The 23,130-nt window shown below is 38.7% G+C and overlaps 1 protein-coding gene across 22 annotated transcripts in view; it reads right to left on the minus strand.

Annotated features, from left to right (window-relative positions):
* Positions 1-23,130, minus strand: part of LOC140351099 (neurexin-1a-like) — a 313,779-nt gene that overhangs the window by 194,541 nt on the left and 96,108 nt on the right. For 11 of the 22 annotated variants that reach the window (XR_011925335.1, XM_072436779.1, XM_072436776.1 and 8 more), the window contains 4 exons: positions 12,130-12,431; positions 8,829-8,873; positions 7,651-7,812; positions 755-1,202 (listed from right to left, as the gene is read on the minus strand). Coding sequence is in view for 21 of the 22 variants with exons in the window: in XM_072436779.1 (XP_072292880.1) it covers positions 755-1,202; positions 7,651-7,812; positions 8,829-8,873; positions 12,130-12,431 (957 nt within the window). In the remaining variant the exon portion in view is untranslated. Of the gene's footprint in view, positions 1-754; positions 1,203-7,650; positions 7,813-7,913; positions 8,610-8,828; positions 8,874-12,129; positions 12,432-23,130 lie in introns of those variants that run through there. The other 11 variants (XM_072436782.1, XM_072436781.1, XM_072436780.1 and 8 more) reach the window with 3 other exon arrangements.

Genomic DNA, 23,130 nt, shown 5'->3' on the forward strand with positions numbered 1-23,130 from the left:
ATTTTCACCTCCTGAGATGGAGTGGAAAAATTGGTCAGGGGTATATCTAATTTGCAGCATGACATTGCGAGGCCTTGGCTACAAGCATACACTAACAAATTGCTGCTTAGATAAGCAAATCAACTGGGACCAAAGCAATAAAACCCGGGGCTTAGAGGACACTGTGGGAGAGGACAAACCTACTCTAGACCGGAATCAACTCACTCAGGGAATTATGACATATGGGACCATGATGCATCTGTGTATATTAAAACAGCAACAGCAACATTAGGTATGGTAAGGAGTATTTTCAGCACATACTCATAAAACAAGTGAGTGTTCGTAGAAAATATTTAGTGTTGATTTATGCCTATTTTTGTGTAGTTTAAAATTTGAAGAGTTAATTTACAAAAAAATGTTTATGAATGTGTCACAGAGATACAATCCTCTACAGATAATAACACTACAGTTGAGAAGGATTTGCTCAACAAGGGATGAATCAATAGTTGTATCACAGTCAAATTGATTGAAACATTGCTAAAAAAAGAAATTCCACATATCCTCTTAATTAACAGCTCCATAAATATGCAGTTGTTTTGTTAATCTGAATATAGTTGTATAGTGTCTTTTTGCACTTTTTGGTTTATTTGTTTCAGTATATTCCTTTTCATTATCATTTTATTGTTGTTCTTGAATCTCTCTATTGGAAACACTACTGTTGCTTAGTCCAAAACTCTCTTTTCAAGATGTTAAAATCATTTCTTCTGACCCTTACCTGATCGTCCATCTCGCTGGAAGTCCACATGGTACCACTCTCCATCGTTGACCTTCTTGTTGACCGCCCTAGTCTTTGTAGTTCCTGAGCCCATATCCAGCAGCAGATACAAGTGTCCGTCCAACATCTCAATGGCAAAGAAGTCCACCTTCAGAGTCTGTGGATTCACCGGTGTGGAGTCCTTTGGCGGCTGTTTGGGTTTGCCGTGGCTGAAGAGGAGCAGGCCGTTTGGCTCCGTGGTCCTGAAGTCGAAGGAGATGGAGCCGGTCTTCTTGGCGTTCCACTTGTTGAGGATGACGTAGGACTCGGGCGTCTCGAAAGTGATGGGGTCCAGAGTGGCCACGTTCTCACACTTGAAGGCGACGGTGCCGTGGACTTTCATTTTGGGGTCGCCCTGTTTGGCCAGTCGGGACAGCTCCAGCCTTACGTCGTTGTTTTTGTACACAACCTAAGAAAACAATTAAAACAAATGTATATTATGATACTTTAGATTCACACAATTAATGAAGAAGTTCTAGATCATTGAATTATTAGTTGGTTGGTTTGTTTACTACATTTTCCCGAAAGTTTAGTGTTTCAATTTAGGATTTTAAGATAATTGCCCAAGGAAGACATTACTAATGGTCGGTGCCACTAGAATATGTCATGGTTAATCTAGTTTTGCTTATATCTTTTGATTTTTATTGCATGTATATATATATTTAAGATAAAGACAACATTAACTAACTTAAACCAGAGATGCAAATTTAACTTATGATTGATAGGTGACTTGACCATAATTTTAATCTTAAATTGTTTAAGTTTCAATCATGCAAAAGCTTTAGATGACCATCTGTACAACAACATGTTTTCTATGCAGCCTTTCTCCGAAATGTCTTCAAGCCCTTTCAGCAGTTCAAAAACCGTGGCAGGCTGAAATAAAATAGCATTTTTTTTTCTATTTTCTTGTGCTCAGAAAACCAATTTAAAAAGTAATGCTTAAAATCTGCAGCATTCTGAAATGTGTCATCATTTCACCACCTGAAAACTAAACTGTTTTTATTCACACAATAAAACAAAAGTATTTTGTATCAGACCTGCTATAGGATTCAACACTCGTTTTGGCTTAGTAAATCAGTTTAGATCCAAAAGATAGAGGGGGATATACTGCAAACATAATCAATGCAAAACAGTTGTGTGGTTTTCAATACTGTCAAAATAAAACGTCTTAAAAAATCAGTCTTAATATTTCCCACACTGCCTCAATACTTACCAACTTGCTACTCTGTATTTCTGCTGGGTTTGGAGCAATTTGTACAGAAATTGTACATTACAAGAACATAATTTGAAGGCCAAAGATGATAATGCACTGTGTCTGAAAGTTGCTGTTCGTACAACAGATAATGCAGATCTATCTAAGGCTCTAATTCAATTACAAAAAAGCTTTGATTATTATTTTATTGCCTTGAAGATTAATTTAATTTACATATTTAATTGAAAACACATGAATCTGTGGAGCACGGAGCTTGTTCCGCGTACACCTGCAGCAACTAAAGCACAAAAGAGGAGAGAGCTGCATGTTTTGAACACACGACTGTGACTGGAAAGAGTTCTGTTGTCTGAAAGATCACAGTGTTTTGAGTTGTAACTCTGCAGACATTTTGCAGCTTTAGCTCCGTGTGCCGTTCACTTCAGCCTCTGTGTTTTCGCCCCGTCATTGCTGACTTTCCGTCTCATACTCGCGGTCCTCTTCACTCTTCACACAACAAATCTGCTTGCCAGTCACACTCGTAAGTTTAAAATATCCTGCTCTCTCCTCTGTTGTGCTTTGAAACAGCCAATAGATCCATGGAAACAGCACGGAGAGCCACGATTAGGAAACCGAAAGTCTGCGATGACGGGGCAAATACGCAGAAGCTAAAGAGAAAGGCACACGGAGCTAATGCTGCAAAATGACAAAATGCAGAGTTACAGCTCAGAACACCAGGCAGCACTGGTCTCACTCAATATAAAGTTTGCATAAAGTCAATAACAAGTTTCTTAAGGCTTCTGTAACTGTTCACTGTTTCCTTTATATATATTCTTTATATACAAACAAACAGCTTGGACTGGTGAAGTGAAATGTTGCTGTTTTGGGGACAAACGTATGTGAAATTAAGGAATGTATAATTTTAAGCAAAAACTCCTTATTTGTTATTTACTATAAACTATAATGCTTATTCAAAAAATGATTTAATATGTTTTTAAATAGATTACGAATGTACAAAAAATGTACTGATTTGATTACTTGATCGAAGAAACGATTACTAAAATAATAGATCGCTGCAGCCCTAGATCTATCATCAAAAGCAGATCCAATGCTTCCTTTAGTTGGCAATCCTGTTTATCGCTGGGAAAAAAGCATCTTTTCAACTGGGTTTGTATTTTCGTTTGGCACAGTTATTCTAAACTGGAGAAGTATATTGGGAGATGTTTTAAAGATACTTGGGATAGTAAGTGTAATCCTTTCTACTGTGCAGAGGAAGAAGAACCTCTCCTCACTCCTGCCCTACTCCCCCATAAAAACTGCACTTATTTCCTTAGAATGATACATTGTCAGATAAATCGATTCATCGTATACATATTTGACAAAGGTATCACAAATGCAAGGTCGCAGTGCTAACTCATGTAATCTAAATGAGCACTGGACAGAATCAATTGTTTCTAGTGGAGACAGAGGGCACCTTTCAAAGTCCGGGCTGGAGCTATGACTATGACTACCGCTGCTGCTGCTGCTGCACTCATTTGTCACCACTTCGACAGCTAAGCTATGGCTGCGGCGCGTTTGTTTTGCCATCACAGCTAACAGGCAGGCGTGCCAGCTCCGGCGCTATACTGTACGTGCAAACGCATCCGCATCACGCCACAGGAGAGCCGAGCATCAATCATGTACAACGGCACATGATGTAAAAGTACTATGAATGTTAGGAGAGCTCAAAGAGAGGCTGATCTGGTGCAGGGCTGCTGGTTAATACAAAAGGTAGAGAGTGAGAGAGGCAAACAGCGGCGATCACAAGAATACAACATGTACAGCTAAAAAATAAATGATTTATTTCGGCAGTTGACCTGTGTAAACAACGAAACGATGTTTAAAAGAATGTTGTAGCATTTTGTAAGTCCAGTAAGTTATTTTAGGCAAGCCAGACGACACTCTTTTGACAAAACTACATTTGTTTTAATGAATTGTGAGATAGGGTCAACTTTATTTATAAAGAGTCAAGGACAAATACATGAGTAAAAAGCTAGTTGTGAGATACAAAAAATAATCTGTGTTATTTTACGTCTGTGTGATTCTGTAATGTTAGTAATGTTACTATTTAAGTTTAATGTAATGTATAGATTTGTTTCAGTCAGAGTCTTAAATCTGTTATCCCACTTTTTTATGTTATGCCATGTGCAGTATTGTACCTTGAGCAAAAATGACAATGAATATTACAACAAGCTTTTTCAGTTTTTCTCTATTTCCTGAAACTGTATTATACATACAAGTGTCAATACAGCCAAAATACATTATTATTTACTGCCTTAAATGTAACTGTCTTTGTGTTTGTGACTCAAAACAGTGGTGTTTTTAGTCTCCAAGGGACTCCAAAGGGATCTGTAATAACATAAGACCTCTTAAAGTTAGCAGCTCCTCTGCCGCAGCTTAAAAACATGTTCGACTGCAGTTAACCGAGTTGGTCTCCTTAACAACTGTGCCTCTAATGAGCTGTATGTGACACGCAGACATGTGGCCCAAGCACTGCACTGCCTCATTAAAACGATCTCACACTTTTACAGAGGATGCAGCATCTGTGCAAGGTAAGACTAAATGGAAGAGGGACAAAATAAGAGCCGGGTTAAAGGAAAAATAACTTCAAACAAATCAAAAGCTAACAAAAATCGTCCATTTGGAGAGCTTTGAAAACTGGTGTTAATGAAGCTTGTGGTGAATGATAGGAACATTTTGTCAGAGGAATTCATATTTTCAGTCCTTGACTTTATAACAAAGTGTTTTATGTGTCATGTATGTGTCACGTATGTGTGACAGTAAGTGTCACAAAGGTTTACACTCAAATTCTATGTGCAAATATATGTTTTGCTGATCGTCACTGATTGACAGGTTTATTATTCTAATACAAATTCATGATTTCTTTGCTTACTATTTTCTTGCAAGAAATGTGTTCATTTAATTATTTATAGACCATTATTTAACCAGGAAAGTCCCACTGAAATACAGCATCTCATTCCTCTCACAAATATAAGTCTAATATTAGAGATGGGCCGATATGGATTTCATTGAGCCTATATTTGGAAAGCAGATACATTTCACCTCAAGCTTTTATTTAGACTCAAATGGGTTTTATCTTTTAGCGACCTGCAGTGGGTGATCCATGTTTTTATCTCTACACGTCTTGACTAGTGTAATGCTCTGTGCACTGGGATCAGCCAAGCTAACCTTCAAAATACCGCAGCACGTCTTTTAACCGGCCCATGTCGTAGAGAACATATGACACTTATTATATCTTCACTGCACTGGCTCCTCAATCATTTTAGAGTTGATTTTAAAGTGTTATTGTTTGTTTTTAAAGCACTTCACGGACTGGCCCCCGCGTACATTTCAGACCTCATTGTTCCCTACACTCCTGCGCTCGCTCAGGTCTGAGGGCCAGCTCCAACTTCTTGTCCCCAAAAGACTCAAAGAGACTCGAAACCCGGGGCGACCGGGCCTTTTCTGATGTCGGCCCCAAACTTTGGAACGCTCTTCCTCCCCACATAAAGACTGCACCTTCAGTTGATGCTTTTAAGACTTGTTTAAAACACAGTCACTGGCATTTAACTCTCACTATCTTTTATTATTTTGTATATTTAAAAAATTATATTGTTTTTATTTGATGAGCATGTTTTTTTGTTTAAACATATTTTACTTGTGCTTGTTTTGTACTCTATGCAGCACTTTGGAGCTTGTGTGTGTTGGTAAAATGTGCTATACAAATAAACTTGGATTGGATTTTTGAAAATATTGCGCCACACACACACACACACACACACATACACACACTCGATTAAAACTACCGGTAGTCGTGTGAAGTGTCCCACTACAAAACCTGTTATTCCCACTGTCTCCCATCCCAGTACTAACCAGGCCCAACTTTGCTAAGCTTTCCACATCTACCATTCTCACGATGGTGTGGCAATGTTACAAATTTGCCCCCTAAAATCCTAAAATGAAACACTTCCACCATTGACTGACTTGCATTTTGCTCTCACATCACCAGGAGCAGGAGGAGGATGTTGTCCAAAATCATTACTATTCTGTACTATCCCTCCCTCCCACAATATCCTGGCCACTTCCACAGCAGTAAAACCCCATCGTACCATTGACGCCGTGAGCTTGACTCGAATGTCCATTACACAGAGAAGCCTCCCTGATAAAGACTGACTTTGCTCAATACAGCAGACAGGGCAACCATGTCAGTGTCAAGTGTACTGTTCAGGCTAAGAGCAGATCATCTCAGCCCACAGGAGACGTGCTATGTAGATTCTGACACCTATAGATGGTGATAGAGGCACAACATGAGAGGCGAGGGTAGAAGCAGCAGACCCGGACCCCCAGAGGAGAAGTGAGGCATGTGGAGCTGCTGTTCTCCTCATGAAAATTCAATAACTTGATCTCTCCAATCACTTTGTCTCTTTGAACTGCACCTTACAGAGAACTACAAAGGCACTGGTGAGATCCTCTTGATGTGCAAATTCCAGTTATATAGCAAATATATTGTTACGGCAATATCGGCGGACACTATTCTGTAAGAAATGTAATGTAGCATGCAGTCTTTTGAATATTATTCCAGAACTGTAATATTGAAGGTGTGATAAAATATAAATATACATCATGTGGAGAATGTTTCTCTTGTAAATTAGATTTTTTTTCACGATTAAATTTATGCATTTAATACAGACTGTGCATAAGAATGAACATGTGTAAAATATGGAAGATTATAGCAAATATGCAAATGTATTTCTGTTTTCCCTAGGCAAGTAACAAATATCAGACTGTCATACTGTATTACACTTTGGTATGAGTGTGTTGGCTGCATGTTGGCAATCCACCCAGAAATCTGCTCTAAAGCCATTCACGCACACAGAATTTTATGATTGTGAGTACTACCAATGTGCCAAAGGATTTGAGGGAGATAGAAACTGTTTGATTTTAACACCTACTTCCTCCTCTCACCATTTTAAATTCAGGGGCCTCAGCTTTGAAGGGCTCATTTCACAAAATAACGTCATCCATTTTCTGCAACTTTGGAAAGACCCTTTTCTAAAATACATAAACATCATTCACTGTTCAATTTGATTAATATTTAATCTATATTTACTGGGCTTACTGGTGTGCACAATTTTAGAATAAAAAAACAGACTAAACAACAAATATGATGTATTATTTGAATTGTTACTGGCCTCTAAACGTGCAATAGAGTACCTTTACTTTGACTTGTTTTATAACTAAATAAAGATTCATATTGTCTTTTTTATAAGAAACTATTATTAGCACCTCCAGCTTTTAACCATGCTGCAACATGGTTAAACGCTCAAAAAAGTAAATTTTGCATAATATGTTTCTACATTACATTATAACATTTCATTCTGTATAATTATTAGAGTTTTTAGCGAATTCCGATGTGTGCGTGTGCAGAGTGGGCGGTAAACTAAAGTAAAGTTTATGTGAGATAATCAGAGAATCTCAAGTATACAGTGTATGAGACAAGATCAGTGCGTGGGAGAGAACCGGGTCCTAAGGTGCGTCCAGTCATATCCTGAACACCCACAGCCTAAACTGAGCCAAGGAGATAGTTATATAGATAGATAGAGAGAGAGAGAAATTGATCACGCTTTACCTCCTTCAGGCAGCCCATGAAGTTGTTGCTGACCGGAGATCCGGGCAGGTCAGCGGTGCTTGGGCTGCCTCCAACGTAGAAGAAGTCGTCGGAGCCTAACATGGTGTAGTCTTCCTGAGTGTATCCGGTGGTGGTCAGAATCCCATCCACGGATATCGTTACCTAGACAACAAAGCACAGGAAGAGGACACGCTATACTCAACCCAACCCAATGCGTATGACTAATCAAGCTGCCCTTTTCTTCTTGTGGTCTTTTAATCGTCCTTATTTCTGAAACCCATTTTTATGTCTTTTTTCTTGTTTTTTTCTCTATTATTTTGGCCACTTTTAGATTAGTTGTTAATCTGCAGACCCAAAAGAAATGCTAGTTAGTGTTTGAGTTAGTACTGCCCATAGAACAGGGTTAGTATTGCCCCAAGAGCAACATAAAATTGTTTAGCAGACACAAAAATGGCGTTAGTAAAATGTTTGTCGGTTAGTTTTTCCGTAATATTAGTAAATTCATTGTTATTTTAGAAAAGAAAGTAAATTAGATCGTGCTACTAGGTTAGAAATAGCACATGCTATGAAATACGGATAGGTATATACTGTTACTCTTTAAAATAAATATGCATGCACTTAGGTTTGCTTTTTGGCTATTTGCAAAAAGAAACACCTTTTTCATTTAGTAAGAAATAGGGAATAAGTTTGGCACTACATCATTTGCATGCATTAGTTTATGGATACCACAAAAAGAAATACAGGAAGTGACGGACACGATCACACACACACACAGACAGACACGCTCACACACACGTTGACGAATGGGCAGTGGAGATGCCAACGACACAAAGTCCATGCCATGCAAAGTGAATGGGGAAGATACAACTGGCTGAGCCCAAGAGCATCAGACCAGCCAGACAGAAGAGAAGTCCTCAATATTAGCCACGGCTTGATGCAAAAGGCTCGCAATGATGCTCCTAGGTGGATTAAACAGAATAGGACAGGAAACAGGTGAAATAAAGTGGGCAAAACCAAATGAATGACTCAAGAAATCCAAAAAGAAAATTTCAAAAAGTAAGCTGAAGAGTACCAACCGCAATTTCCCTTTTTGTAAATGACGTCTACGTTGTAAAGAAAAGAAACAAAAGGAAACACACGGCAAACCCAAACTAAGAAACAATTAGAATGATATCTACCGAACAATGTAGTTTGTTTACCATAGCGTGTCCAATGCCTGAGTGCTTTGTGGAAAAGGGGGAGAAAGGAAATTAAAAACTGTGAACAGAATAACGACTGTTACTCAAATAATATATGATGGTCAATACTGGTTAGTACATTGTTAAAAATCAGACTGGTTAGTAGTATGGCACATTCCATGAGTGATGTTAGGTTAGTTTCCAAAAGCATGTTAGTAACACAGAGTTAAAAGGGCAAAATAAGTTTAACAAGAAAAAAGCTGATTAGATCTGCTCCACTAGAGGCGCTATAGAGCTGAACCCAGGACTCGCCAAATACCAGTAGTGTTTTTAAACCATGCTACCAACATACCTGAAGCATTGTCCTAACTCATCCTTACACATTCACGGAGAAACACTTCAAAATGTTCTTCAGAATGCTTAAAGCGCATCATTTGACTATGATAACCTAACATTGTATTTATGCAATTTAGAAGAACTACAATCTAGATCAGGGGGCCCAAACTTTTTTCCTCAGTGGGTCAAAATGTGTCATTTTTTTTCTCGGGCAAAAAATTTAAGCATATTTGCGTTAGGCCAAAACCTAATTTTATGTTGCATTTAAATTTATTTAGAAAACGTTTTAATGAAATTGTATTTGATCAGGAGAATAGACGGTCTCCTTTGCCACTACTACTAACAGTATTTTCGGCACAAAATGTTATCGGAGAGATACTAAATTGATAATTGATTTGTGGGCCAAATTAGACACCTTTTTGGCTCGTGGCCCCACTTTGGGCACCCCTGATCTAGACTATACATTAGAGAATGTTACGTAAGACTAATTGTTTTTGAGATCTGATTTGCGACTATATGCTTTCCCTCTATCTTTACTTACCTTAGATAAAAGACCACTCTCCTACTCTCCTGACTCTAAAAAAGTACTCAGAGTTGCTTTACGTGTTTCTCTCTCAGCCCAATATGCTGTTCAAGACATACCCAAGGCTCATTCAACACTGTACCTCCTTCTTTTGGTCTTTTTGATGGACTTTAGGATCACTTTACTGCAATGAGACAAAGCAAAAAAGACCCTGACACAGAATGAGCGGGATGGCCGTTTCCGATGCCCCACGGAGCATGCACTCTTATGCTTGAGTTTTCTTTCTCTCTCCAATGTGGTGAATGTTCCAGATGGCTAAGTCCTGAGGCAGCACTGTAATACGAGTGCTAATTATGCAGAAGCAGGTTTAGTAGGCAGGTGAAGATAAACAGAAGCAAGCAATTGAGCAGGGACTTGAGAGGTTAGTTGTTTAGGTGTTCGGATCTCTCTGAAAAGAAGCCTAAGACATTATTTGTGTCCAATGCTGAACCAGGCCTTAACCAGAACTGAAACCGTTCTACAACAAGACTAAACCAGGACTCATTGTTAGTGCAGTTGTGAGCAAATAGGAGCAACAGAAAGCAGATGATAAACACAGCATAACAGTAGACTTAGAACTTCAAAGTGTTAAATCACATTACAATCATGACATTTCTCCCAGACATTTCATGGTCATGTGTATCATCTTATAATACAAAGACAAAATAGACAAAATAATACTAATTCCCATTGTTATTTGGTCAAAACAGCTCAAAATAAATCCTAAAATGTGTCTAACTGCGCAAAGCATGAGACATTAAAAATATGTCTCATTGGCAAACACATTTAGTTCAAACTTTAAGTGCGTATGACAGGCTTTTATCATTTTCATGTTTTGATTTCATTTGGTGAGATAATGTAAATACAAAAGATATTTTTACACCAGTTATGTGGGAGTTTTTGAAGAGGCATTATGAGAAATCTGTAGAAGATAACAGGGAGCAGAGCAGTGATCTCAAACATTGATGACATCTCACAAGGGAGACGCCAATCCAAAAGGTTTTGGACATGTTAAACATTAATTTAACAAAATGTATTTCTATTTGCCAAATAATATCTTCTGTGTACATTAGAGGAGTTTTGGCCCAGTGTACAACATGAGAACACTAATGGAATTTCCAAGTGTCATAATTAACAGGAAGTAAAATTATAACCTAAAAAAAATGCCAAACTGGAATAAAATCTATAAAAACAATTATAAGAACCTAAATCTTATTATTCTAATTAGCATTCAGTAAAATGAATAGTCCAACCTGTCATAGGCACTTTAAACATAGCTAATGTGTCTTTTCCAAAGTGAACTCAGCCACCCTAGCACTAAACCTTTTTGTATGTGACCCTTCTCCTGATCATTAAAAACACATTAAGCCCTGAGCACAACTTTGTAATACAGATAATCCAATAGACCGCAGCGCACAACACACAGTCTAAATGATGGAGTATGTTCAGGGTCAGAGGTCTCTAACTGTCATGTACCTACTGAGATTAATGACAGATCACACACTGTCCTCGAAGGACTGAGGCCACAGAAATGTAGTTTATCTATACTATCTGTACAGAGGATATCCCTGCGTATGACCAGAGCAATATCTAGCTCAATAAAGGAAGGCAGCAGGACTCTTGAAGGTGAAACCTGCAAAATACAATACTGCAAGCTGCTGGACACAGATACACTTCTAATTCTAAAACTAGTTCACAATTTTTGAGCTGTGTGAGAAATAACTGCACATTGGTTTATGACACCCAGAAACCCAGTCTGGCAACATTCATCTCGTCTTCTTAGTAGTGTTACTATGTTCTTCAACGTCAGGCTTTTTATATTTTTTATGACAGATTTGTATCTCTTACCGCAAAAAAGTGTGATTGAAGAACATAAGAGCAAAACAGTGTCCTATCTCATTTTGTAATATCTATCCTGTTTCATAATTTTACCCAAATTATACTATATTCTTCTCAGACATCAACAACATTAAAATTTCGATTTCACTACCTCAATAAATCTGCTTCTCCTCTGGACTTTACACCTCATATATCTAAACTCAGCCTCCTACATTCACTTCATTCATCTGTCTTTCTGTAAATGCACAAACAACACTAGACTGGCCTATTTGATTTACTGTATCTCTAAAATGTCTGTCTATCCAATCGCTAGTAGTTATTCCATGTCATTTACATCCTTTTCTTTCCCTTTTACGCCATCGTTCTTCAATCTAAATGCATACAAATAAATCTAGATGTCTGTCCAATTGTGGTTCTGTTGTATCTCCACCATAAACCATTGCTCCAATTAAACAATCCAATCACCGATGTCTGGAGAAATAATTGACTGTATGATGGTAATGATTAGTGCATTAATTTGGATTTGACTGATCATTACTCCGAACCACCCTTTTGTACTGTTACCTGACGAAGATTCCTTGTTACTTTCACATCATGCCAATCGTTATCATTAAATTTCCCAGCGACCGGCTCCACCAGAGCTTCAAAGGCCCCAGAACCCAAATTAATGACGAGAGACACAGCGCCGTTTTTCAGGGCCAGGTTGACGTAATCGGCCGATTTGCCCGTGTGCAGCATCAGTCCGTTCCTCTGCAGGGTTTTGAACGACAACGTGATTTCGTCACTGCTGCTTTGAATGGGGTTCAAGGACAAGTCGTAGCAGAAGAACTCGGATCCTTTGAAGGTGGTGACGTACTCTTCTTTACCTGTAACAGACAAAAGAGAAAGAAACATGTGGCGTGTGAGTGTGGATGTCTTTAGAAGTGTTTTGTCGAGGCTTTGAAGAAACAAATGTGGAATGAATTGAGGGAATATTGTTGTAAGTAAAGGTTAGGGACAGTGTTGAATCTGGCAAATCAGCAAATGTTCCAATCCCACATGAAATGGGAGCAGCTGGGAGTAAGAAAATTAGGCAAATGATACTTCCCTATTGAGTTTAAAGTGCGTATGACAGGATTTTATGATTTTCTAATTTTGACCATATCTGGTATATTTTTATACCTCTTGTAAATATAAATGAATAAGTAGCTCTCTGGAGAAATGTTGAAAAATCTGTAGAAAATCTGTGGGAACACTTCATGCTAAACAATAACATCTCAATGAAGAATGGTTTTCGGACCCTTCACCTAAAAACTTTGTGTAAAATGTACATAAAACAATAACGCAATCATTACATAACATCAATCAAAGACACACAAACTCTGACTCAATGTATCGCTGCGCCTTCCAAAGAGCCATAAGTGATGCAAGCATATTGCTATACAAATGTACAAATTTGCATAAAATGCATTCAGATTGACACATGACTTTTGCTTCGCGCAAAAACAATTTGAGATCTAGTGCATTTCTGTGAATATCAGGCTGATTTACATTTAAAGATGATGTTAGAAAACAATTGAAGCAGACACCAGTTGCAACATGTGGCTAACAAAGTGGCCAGCAAATACTATATCTATGTCATTGTCTTTATATAGGCTCTGCTCAAATCCCTTGCACATCTACCAGCATAGCAGAAGTGTATTTGCCTCCTCTACTTGGCTCACTGACTTCCAGGACTACAACGAGGCAGGCGTAACCTTGAGATAACCCTTCACACTTTTCCAGCAACAGAAAAAGCTCCTGTGCTACGTGCGTCACTGGATGATGCATTAGGGTACCCATTAGGAGGTATCCAAAAACAAGTCTGGACAAGCTATTAAAACCAAGGGCAGAAAATAAACCAACAAATAACAAAAACACACCTAAGCATTCAATTATAACCACTATCGAGAAAGATATATTTGCTTCTTAGACACACTACTTAAGATGGAACCAGCCACAGATGCAACAATGTACCAAATAAAAGGGGTTGCTGTCTCCACCAATTTGTCACATCATTGATTCCCCCTTTAAGGCACTATACAGCCGCTCTGGGACGAACTTGGAGGGGCCTGTAATTGAAGTTGACTGGATCGCATCGCTCTTTGGTCGTCTTAGCCCCCTATCAGTGGAAATAAGGGACCTGTAGACCTCTGGCTCTCTCCGGCTGTCCTTCAGTCCGGTAGCACGAGCTCGACGACTAAAGCACAAATAGGGCGCCAGGCTGGGGTCATTCTCATCTCACCGTCCCAAACACCCGAGCGGCCGCACTCGTACACTTAATTCTGCGAAGCAGTTTGGAAAATGCCCCCTTGAGGAGTTGGATTTACAGTAGTTGGCTGGGGGGTAGTTTTGGGTGAGCAAGTGCTACATTAGGTTAGAAAATAAAATCATCAATGATAATCTGAGGTACCATTGCCCTGGATTAAACACATCTTTAATTTGTGACAATAAATCAATATATTACAACAAATAACTGATGATTGTGACATATTTTCATAGCAATTTATGAAAGACTGAGACTAGGGTAAATATCATCCCTTTAGAATTACAAAGTTATATCTGTGGTGGTTCACACTAAATAATTCAGAAGATTCAATATTCAACAAAACATGCCAAAAACAAGCACTTACGATCCAGTGGTCAAAAATAAGTTTTTGTCAGTTTTAAAGATTGAGCTAGCATTATGTTCTGATTTAGTTCAGGCATATAAAACCTTATAAAACCTTGTGAATCTTTCAAATTTAAAGTACCTTTCCATAAAATCCTCAAAATTTAACTTAACTCTATACAATTTGGTTATAGTGTACAGAAGTGACCCAGACAAAAATGAAGAATGAATTGGTGAGGCACATTAAACAAGATGATTTCAACAGTCACAATCAATCAACAAAAACTCTTCTTCAACGGCAATAAGGCAGTGAAAATTTGTTGCGGATTGATACCAAATATTGATATATTGATGGTGAGGGATCAACAAGGTTTTTAGTTAACATCTTTGTAAATGTTTTCAACTCCTAATTTATATTTTAGTTTATCTGCACATATATTCTGCACATTTCCCTATACTGTAGATCAGTTCAAACTGGGCTGGAGCAAAGATCATGTTAAAAGGTAAAAAAGTAGTGGATCAATATAGATCAATATTGCAATACTTGCCATAATAAAACTTCACATCGGATCAGGACAAAAATCACTGGTATCGCACCATCACCAGTGAAAATCAATTTCTATTTTTCTGTAATTGTCTCTAAATGTGAACTGCACTGTAATTACTGATGCCACAAAAACCCTGTTTAACCCCACTCTTAATTCTTACTAGTATTACTATACTTGACATGACCCCCAACCGCAGCAGAAAAAACACAGTTTTCGAAAACTGTTTGTGTAGTGCCGGTTTTGAAAATCAAATCTAAGAGTTTCTTAAGTAGCTAAAGTCAAACATTCCCACTCAAGTTGGAAAAAAGAAATAAAAAGTGTCAACAGAACTCCTTTTATGGCATTCAAATTAATTCTTTTTTTTTTTTTTTTTTGAGCAACCCTCTTCTGAATTTCTCTGGGTCAAACTTCAGACCTTAAAGGTGTATCTCATGTATTTCAAGTGGCCTCTGGAGATACTTGGTGTGCCCAGCCTCCTGTGGCTCCAACCTGCTGCTGGCATCTGAGTGCCCTTGAGTACTGACACTCAATAGGAGCGCAGATAAGAGAAGTCCCCCTTGGTCTGAGTGTCTGAGAACAAAGGACAGAAACAGCAAGAGTAGCACCATGGATAGCTCTCAGCGACAGGCCCAAAATATAGATTAGAATTAGATAGATTAGGTGCCTTCAAAATAGATTGTGAATGGAAATGTTCAAATTCACTGCAACGCAACACTACCATTAAGAAAGTGGTTGTAAAAAGGTTATGTTTGAAATACTTTTTTTTTCGTAGTGAAGAAACAGACTTGTGTACAGACTTTTTTTTTAGAGTTAAGCATTTTCTTATTAGCAAATAGAATATTGAGTATGTCGTCTACAATAAAAAAAAAAAAACATTGCCAGAAAAAGGGACCAAAATTTCAAGTGCAGTGGTTCTAAAACTTCTCAAACCAAGTGCCACCTAAGAAAATATCCTTCTAATTACCACAAGATCCAAACAAGGTCTATAAGAGGACAATGGTCAAAAAACTAAGTTTAAAAAGGACCACACTATGATTAAAGTAGTTCTAAGGAAAGACTAGGCCAATAGAGAACAAAAACATGGTGAAAATGTACTCAAGACTAAACAAACACTAGACCTGAAGAAGAATCCACTTAGAGTAAAGTGAGATTTCGTCCCTTTTTGTGGCAAATATTATGGTATATTCCCAGTTTGCCCAATACTTGACCCAACCCAGATATTTACAGGCACATGTTAGCACATTCCTGATGCATTGTTAAAATGTTACTGAGATAATGAAAATAATTGAAATGTTCTTCACTTAAATGTATAGAAATGTGCCTAAATACACCCCTGCAGAGTAACAGATTTTAACTTGATATTACAATGGAAATATACTGTAATTGCATTGTAACTGCATTGCATTGACATAACTAAAATGTTAAAATACTAGAACATGACAAATATGGTGGCACAAAACATTAGCACCGTTGGCAGCGATGATAAAGAACTGCAATGTAGCCAAAATCGTCGCCATATTTCAAGCAAAACAAATTGTCACTTAAATGTATGTAAACCCCAAGTAAACATCTGCCTTTTCCATGGCCCATAATCGTCAAATATCTCATAGCTGTGGGGCCCTGTTCACTAGCACCATGCGACCCATCAACTGCAATGCCCTTCATCAGTACTTCTCTGACACTAATCTGGCATCTGCTGCTCTAGAGCCACTTTTCAAATGAGCTGCACCCAAAGGAGACGCACTTGTCACAATCAAATCATCAGATAACAGGGTGAAACTGAGCTGGTAGAGAAGACAATATATAAATTAATGGTGTTGTGTATCTCAATAAACAAATATGCAGTTACTATATCTGGCCATTTTTTTCCTGAAGGACAATAGCTGCAATGGACACCATGAGCTAATGTTGTATCTCGACGTGAGCAAGTTTAAAGGGCAAACACAGGTTGTTATTCTTTATTAACCTTTATTTAACCAGGTAAGAACCCATTGAGATTGAGACCTCTTTTTCAATGGTGACCTGGGGCAAAAGGTAAAATACGACAGCACATGAATCTTACAAACATTTACACAATTAAGAGTCATTTGAAAGCACAAACAATGTTTATAGGATTCTCACAGTGGTGGGTGAGCCTTCCACAGCCTGTTGTGAATCTAAAAGCACTCCAATATCCAGTATCCAAGGATCTCAGACGTTTGCCATGCAGTTGCCACAATCTAACAGAGGCATAAAAGTGGCCGATACCAGACTCTTTATGAGCTTCAAGGGTAAAACAGGCTCCGAAAGTAATTCCAGAACCCTGATTTCATCCCTGATTGGCCAGGCGATAAATAATCAAAAAGTAAAGCAGCCGATATCAAATGTTTCATCAGTCAACTTCGCACCTTCCTTGTTCAAAAAGCTTGAAATATTGTAGCCAGTCTACTACTACTTTCCTAAATTTCTTTGGATTGTTGAAGTTTTTTGTCATCTCTCAGAGATAATAATCCGGCTTCATTAATAGTGGAGGTACTTTTGTTCCGTAGTCAGCCTCATTCTCGATGTTGCTTATTGTTGACATAGATAGAGGGATTCTGTTTTAGAACTCAGAGCTACATCCAAGGAATCAAGCAGAAAAGTTTTTTAATTCAAATGTATTCAGTTTTTAGTCTGGACATTTTATTAGAGAAATTGTGCAAAGAGATAAATCTGGACTAAATCATAACCAAAGTTGTACAAATACTACTTCATTGCAACCAATTAATCACCTTAAAATATAGCTTGTTGTATAGTTTAGTTAGATGTTTTATTCATGCATTAATAGTGCCCTATTTCACATTGACAAACACGTGAATTCCAATAACTTTCTCTAGTCAGAAATCTCACCTCTGGCATCTGTAGAAATAGTACTTTCCGCCTCCAAGTAACAAGCTGCTGCATAAAAAAGTCTTGTTGTCCCGCGTTTACTTATAGGTTCTTCTTTGCACACAAATACACAACACATTTCAAAATAGCACCGGTAGTTCATTCCCCGGACCAGGAACTTTCCATAAATAAACCAGAGCACTAGAAGAAGTTGTCAAAAATCTTTTCTGACTCGACACTGGATTGCAGTTTCTTATGCGACATATGAGTGACAGCTTATTAAAGTGATACATAAGTTATTGCCTCGCAGCCTGGTGTCAGAAAGTCAGCATAAGCCGCTTAAGACGTCACAAAGAAAGAAGAAAGAAGAAAGAAGCTGGTGAAATATTTTCTTCAGCATAATTATCACTATTCGAAGGATCTGATCTCCTTTGGTTACTAACAACAAAACCAAGCCAAGAGCATGTTTGAGTATTTCATTAGAACCAGAGAAAGGTCAGATATGCCAACTGAAGAAAAAGAAAGAAAGAATCTTCATGAACAAAGTATATACTACATTTAATAATGCAGCTGCAACAACTACCGTATTTTCCGGACTATAAGTCGCACCTTTTTTCATAGTTTTGGCCGGGGTGCGACTTATACTTATATTTATACTCATATACATATACTTATACACCGGAGCGAATTATATGTGGTATTATTTGTTATTTTCACACTTGCTATTGCATTTCATACTCCAGTGCAACTTATATATGTTTTTTTTCTTCTCTATTATGCATTTTTTGGCTGGTGCGACTTATAGTCCAGAAAATACGGTAATGAGTATTGAAAATCGCTATTATTGTTCAAAAACATTTTTGCAGCCCTACAGTTACAACCCTCACCTTTTAGCAAGAAGGTCCTGGGTTCAAGTCCTGGATGATGGTGCTATGTGGCCATTTAGTTTTGGGTTTCCCCCTCTTTCAAAAACATGTGGTGCATGTTGGTTTATCATGGCAGAAGATAACACCACCAGCTTTGCACAGTATGGACAAGAGGTATTTGAACAGAAGTCAGTGTGTGTGAATATATATGAACTTACACATTCCAGCTGCTGTAAGCATCACTGGGCCAATTTAACATACAGTGTCAATTAGATCCACGGTATGAATAAAGTCGTGCTGAGCGGAGAGAACGCCCCTCTCCTTAGCCTGTCTCTCTACGGCTGACTAATTGGCATCACCATTCACTTGTCATTAACGCCGCCACCAGACATCAATTAGACACTTATTAAAATACTTGTGCTTCATTTAAAGTCAGTATTATTGTGAAGGTGTGCTGCAGCAATTTAGGCACCAGTATGACACATGCAGACTGCACTAATTAGCTCACTGAACTCAAACTCAACTCCAGATCAAACGGCATATACACATCTTTTTGTTTAGTTTTATTCAATGCAGACGGGTTAGGATGACTACGCAGATACATGTCAAATATTATGGGACTTTGAAACTTAAAACAACACAACAACAACTCCCGATAATGAATCTGTAACTCATGAAGCGTAGCAGGGTCGCGACGTGCTGCTGCGGTCGCCTACCGCTCCTCACAGCTTAGCTCAGCGCCATGCGAGGATGGCTTAATCTGGAGGACAAAAGCACTATAAAGTATATCTAGAGGTGGCCAATGTGGCAAACGATTTATATCACAATTTTCTTGGAGAGGGTCACGATTTTGAAGTAAGTAAAGTCAGCTTGTTCTGAAAGTTCTTTACTGTGATTGGTTAAATCCAGCTGTCACTCGGGACAGAACAGGACAGAAGTTGACCAATAGGAGGAGTGAGTGGGAAAAAGAGCAAAAAGCTGCATTAAAAAGAGGAATACAGAATCATGTTAGCAGACTTGTATTGCTATATCATCCAGCCATAAAACTACCCTTATACACATTTAAGTTTTACACACATTTAACTTAAACCAAATGATGAGTTATCTTAAACAGCATTATCTTATCCATTTGTATATTTCCCCCCCTTAAATCCTTAAAGCTTAACATGTTAAGATGTTTCCATTGATTTCCTAAATGCCTTGTATGCAGGGAACAATGACCCATCATAATTACAGAATCGAAAGGGTATTTTGGGGTATTTACTTCCATTGGTACAAAAATGCTGTGAATCTGAAACAAATATTGGGACTGTAATGCACATTTAGTCAACAAACGACATATTCCCATCAGAGCAATCATCACATTAAATGATTTTCACATTTTGCCAACTCCTTGATCCCAGCTGGCCACTGAAAATAGGTTTTAAATATTTCAGCTTCTCTACTAAACTGCACAAGAAAAAGGTTAAATATGGATCATAATAATACTTCATTCTTAATAGCCATAGTGGTCATTCTCAGTACATCGCAGAATGCCACTAATGGTAAAAATAACAGTGTTCATTATCACAAAAGTCATTGTGCTGTATTTAGATCATATATATTTACTACAACCATTTAAACCATTAAAAAAAATAAAACTACCTTGTGTTCAGTGGTTTATTCATCCTAGAGGAAACACGAGGACAATATTTATTCACTGGTCTGGGTGTGTTTACTCAAAGGTGTGGTGTTATACTAGAAGGTCAACACTCTACCCTGAAATTTATGGCCACTATCTTTGCGACAAAACTTTATAAAAGTGTTTGGGTTATTTTTCACTCAGCTTGGATTTATGTTTTCTGAATTCTCAGTATAATAAATGTCTTTTTTTGTTTTTTGTTGCATTGCTTACGTGTTTTCTTGTACTTTAAAAGTCAAACTAATACACTAGCTTTCCAAAAACAAATACAAAAGGTTCTATAGGTTCAAGACATCAACCTGTTTCTAGTTTCCATACTATCTTTAACAGTTGGTAAATATATCACTGCATTTCCCCTTTGGTTACATTAAAATTAGGATTTTTTAAAATGCAAAAATAAAATTAAAATAGTAATATGAATGCATTTATGAAGTCCATTATATGTGGCTGCATGTTCAACTCTCTGCTTGGGCTCGTGCGCTGAAAATATCACCACAGAAGAATCACCAGGGGGTTTGTTTGGCTGAGAGCAGTGAAGCGCAATGTTTTAAATCACGTGTAGAACGTCTTGTGAGATATGACATTTTTAAAATATAACGTCCTCAAATTCAGGACCTTGGTTTAGATCAACAGTGTGTGAGTGTGGAATGTTCTTATCACTGTGAAGTCAAATGGACGCGCTACAAATAACATTTTTTATGATGTTTTAGTTTTTGTAAGAAGCCCATTCTTATTTCCGATTACAATTTTTGAAGTGAACATATTTTGCATTATTGTGGCTTTGAGTCTCCTTTTTTCTGAGCACTCTGAGAAGACAACCTTGTTTGACAGGATTAGGTGAAAGAAATGTGAAACACAACTCAATGTATGTTTTTTTTAATGAGGGAATTACGTTAACATATTGATAAAAATATTGATAAAAGCTATACATTTTGCATGATTTGTCCCCTTTGTTCCGGAATATGCAAGAAAAACTAGTTATATAGTTGACATGTTGGTCATTTAGATCTCAAATACCTCAATATAAACAGCATTTGTTTGTAATGGCGTGAAAAAAAATATCCATCTACAATCCAGCAGCTTGCAATTTAATAGTCTTGGGACCAAACTAGGCTGTCAATCACTATAGTGTGATTTTATCCAGTGCAAAGACCAGGGAAAGGTAACTGCAGTGGAGAAGGTTTTTTCCACTTTAATTTTTAGTCCTGAAAAACTTAAATTGGAACAAAGTGCAGCCAAATCCAACAGCACCTGCAAATACACAAATTTTAGAGCGAGGAATGCACATGACTACCTCATGAAATGAGCAAACAGTGCATGAATTCAAATATATTGAAAAGCGCTCTTCCTTTTCCTAGGCCTATCACAAAATTACGACAGTCTTGCAGTGAAGTGGGGGTGTAATGTGCTGAATACTAATCTGCAAAGCCCAATCCATTTTCACAGACTAAATCCTGGATCATAATGTAAGCCTCAGGAGAAGAGGAATCAATATACTCATCAAAAGAGAAGCATTATCATATTAATGTGAACTCACCGCTCACGCGCTTACTGTATATAGAGTTGTAAGAATCAAAAGACTGCAAAAAGTTAGTGACTTGGCCAATAAACGACACATGTCAGTGAAGCACCCTCACCATGACAGACTCCATCATCACCACCATGTACTCCTTCCACTTTCTCGGCACCATCATCATTAAGGACCTAAAGTGGGTTAGCGCCCTCATCAAGAAGGCCCAGCAGAGGATGTACTTCCTGTGGCAGCTGAGGAAAGCTAAGCTGCCAGCGCAGAGGATGGTGCAGTTCTACACGGCCATCACTAAGTCCATCCTCACCTCCTCCATCACCGTGTGGTACGCTGGAGCCACAGCCAGAGACAAACAGAGACTACAGCGCACTGTGCCTCTGCAGAGAAGGTGATCGGCTGCAGACTTCCATCTCTGCAGGACCTGTACGTCTCCAGGGCTCTGGGACGAACAGGTTGGATCACAGCTGATCCTTCTCACCCTGGACATGGACTATTTGAGCCACTCCCCTCAGGCAGGAGGCCACACTCCCCTCAGGCAGGAGGCCACTCCCCTCAGGCCGGAGGCCACTCCCCTCAGGCAGGAGGCCACTCCCCTCAGGCAGTAGGCCACTCCCCTCAGGCAGGAGGCCACACTCCCCTCAGGCAGGAGGCCACTCCCCTCAGGCAGGAGGCCACTCCCCTCAGGCAGTAGGCCACTCCCCTCAGGCAGGAGGCCACTCCCCTCAGGCAGTAGGCCACTCCCCTCAGGCAGTAGGCCACTCCCCTCAGGCAGGAGACTACGGTCCATCCGGTCCAGAACCTCCCGGACAAGAACATTTTCTTTCCCTCTGCCGTCAAGAACACTTCTAAAACCTGTCACTTTAACTATAATTTAATCAATCACTCACTGCACTGTTCACTTTCTGTACTACATATTTGAATTTAACAGTAAATCTTGTGTACATAGTGAGCCTATTTTTATCTTAAATATTTACATTGTTTATCTTTAATGCATGCCCTTTTTGATTTTATATGTGTTGTTTTATTAGGCCCGAGCGCCACAAGCTGGCGAGAGGCCTATTAGTCTCGTAAGGCTGTGCGAAGCACGGCTGCGAAAGTGCGCACGTAGTGCGCACGAAATCGAGCGCGAAGCGCTCGCCCACTTCCAAACACTCACTAACGCACTCCTCCACTCATGCACGCCCCGTGCATACTAATTAGTTGTAGGAAAATGGAACATTATCGTTGTAAACGGGCGAAGCCCGTGCAAAAGTTCGCACTAAACGAGCACTTTACATTGGGCTTCGCGGTCGTCATCCCAATGTAAAGCGCTCGTTTGCGCTAAGTAGCTCACGAATACGTTCCCCATCTCTTGCATGTTCCGTGCATATAAGCATGTAATGCAAAAATTGAACATTATTACTGTATAGAGGGCCAAAAACACAAAGTGGGCGGAGCCCACTCAAAATTATCGAAAGTACCCGTCA

This window comes from Eucyclogobius newberryi, unplaced genomic scaffold, assembly GCF_026437365.1.
Source record: "Eucyclogobius newberryi isolate DKJ021-1_F unplaced genomic scaffold, fEucNew1.0.hap1 SCAF_8, whole genome shotgun sequence".
Lineage (NCBI taxonomy): Eukaryota > Metazoa > Chordata > Actinopteri > Gobiiformes > Gobiidae > Eucyclogobius > Eucyclogobius newberryi.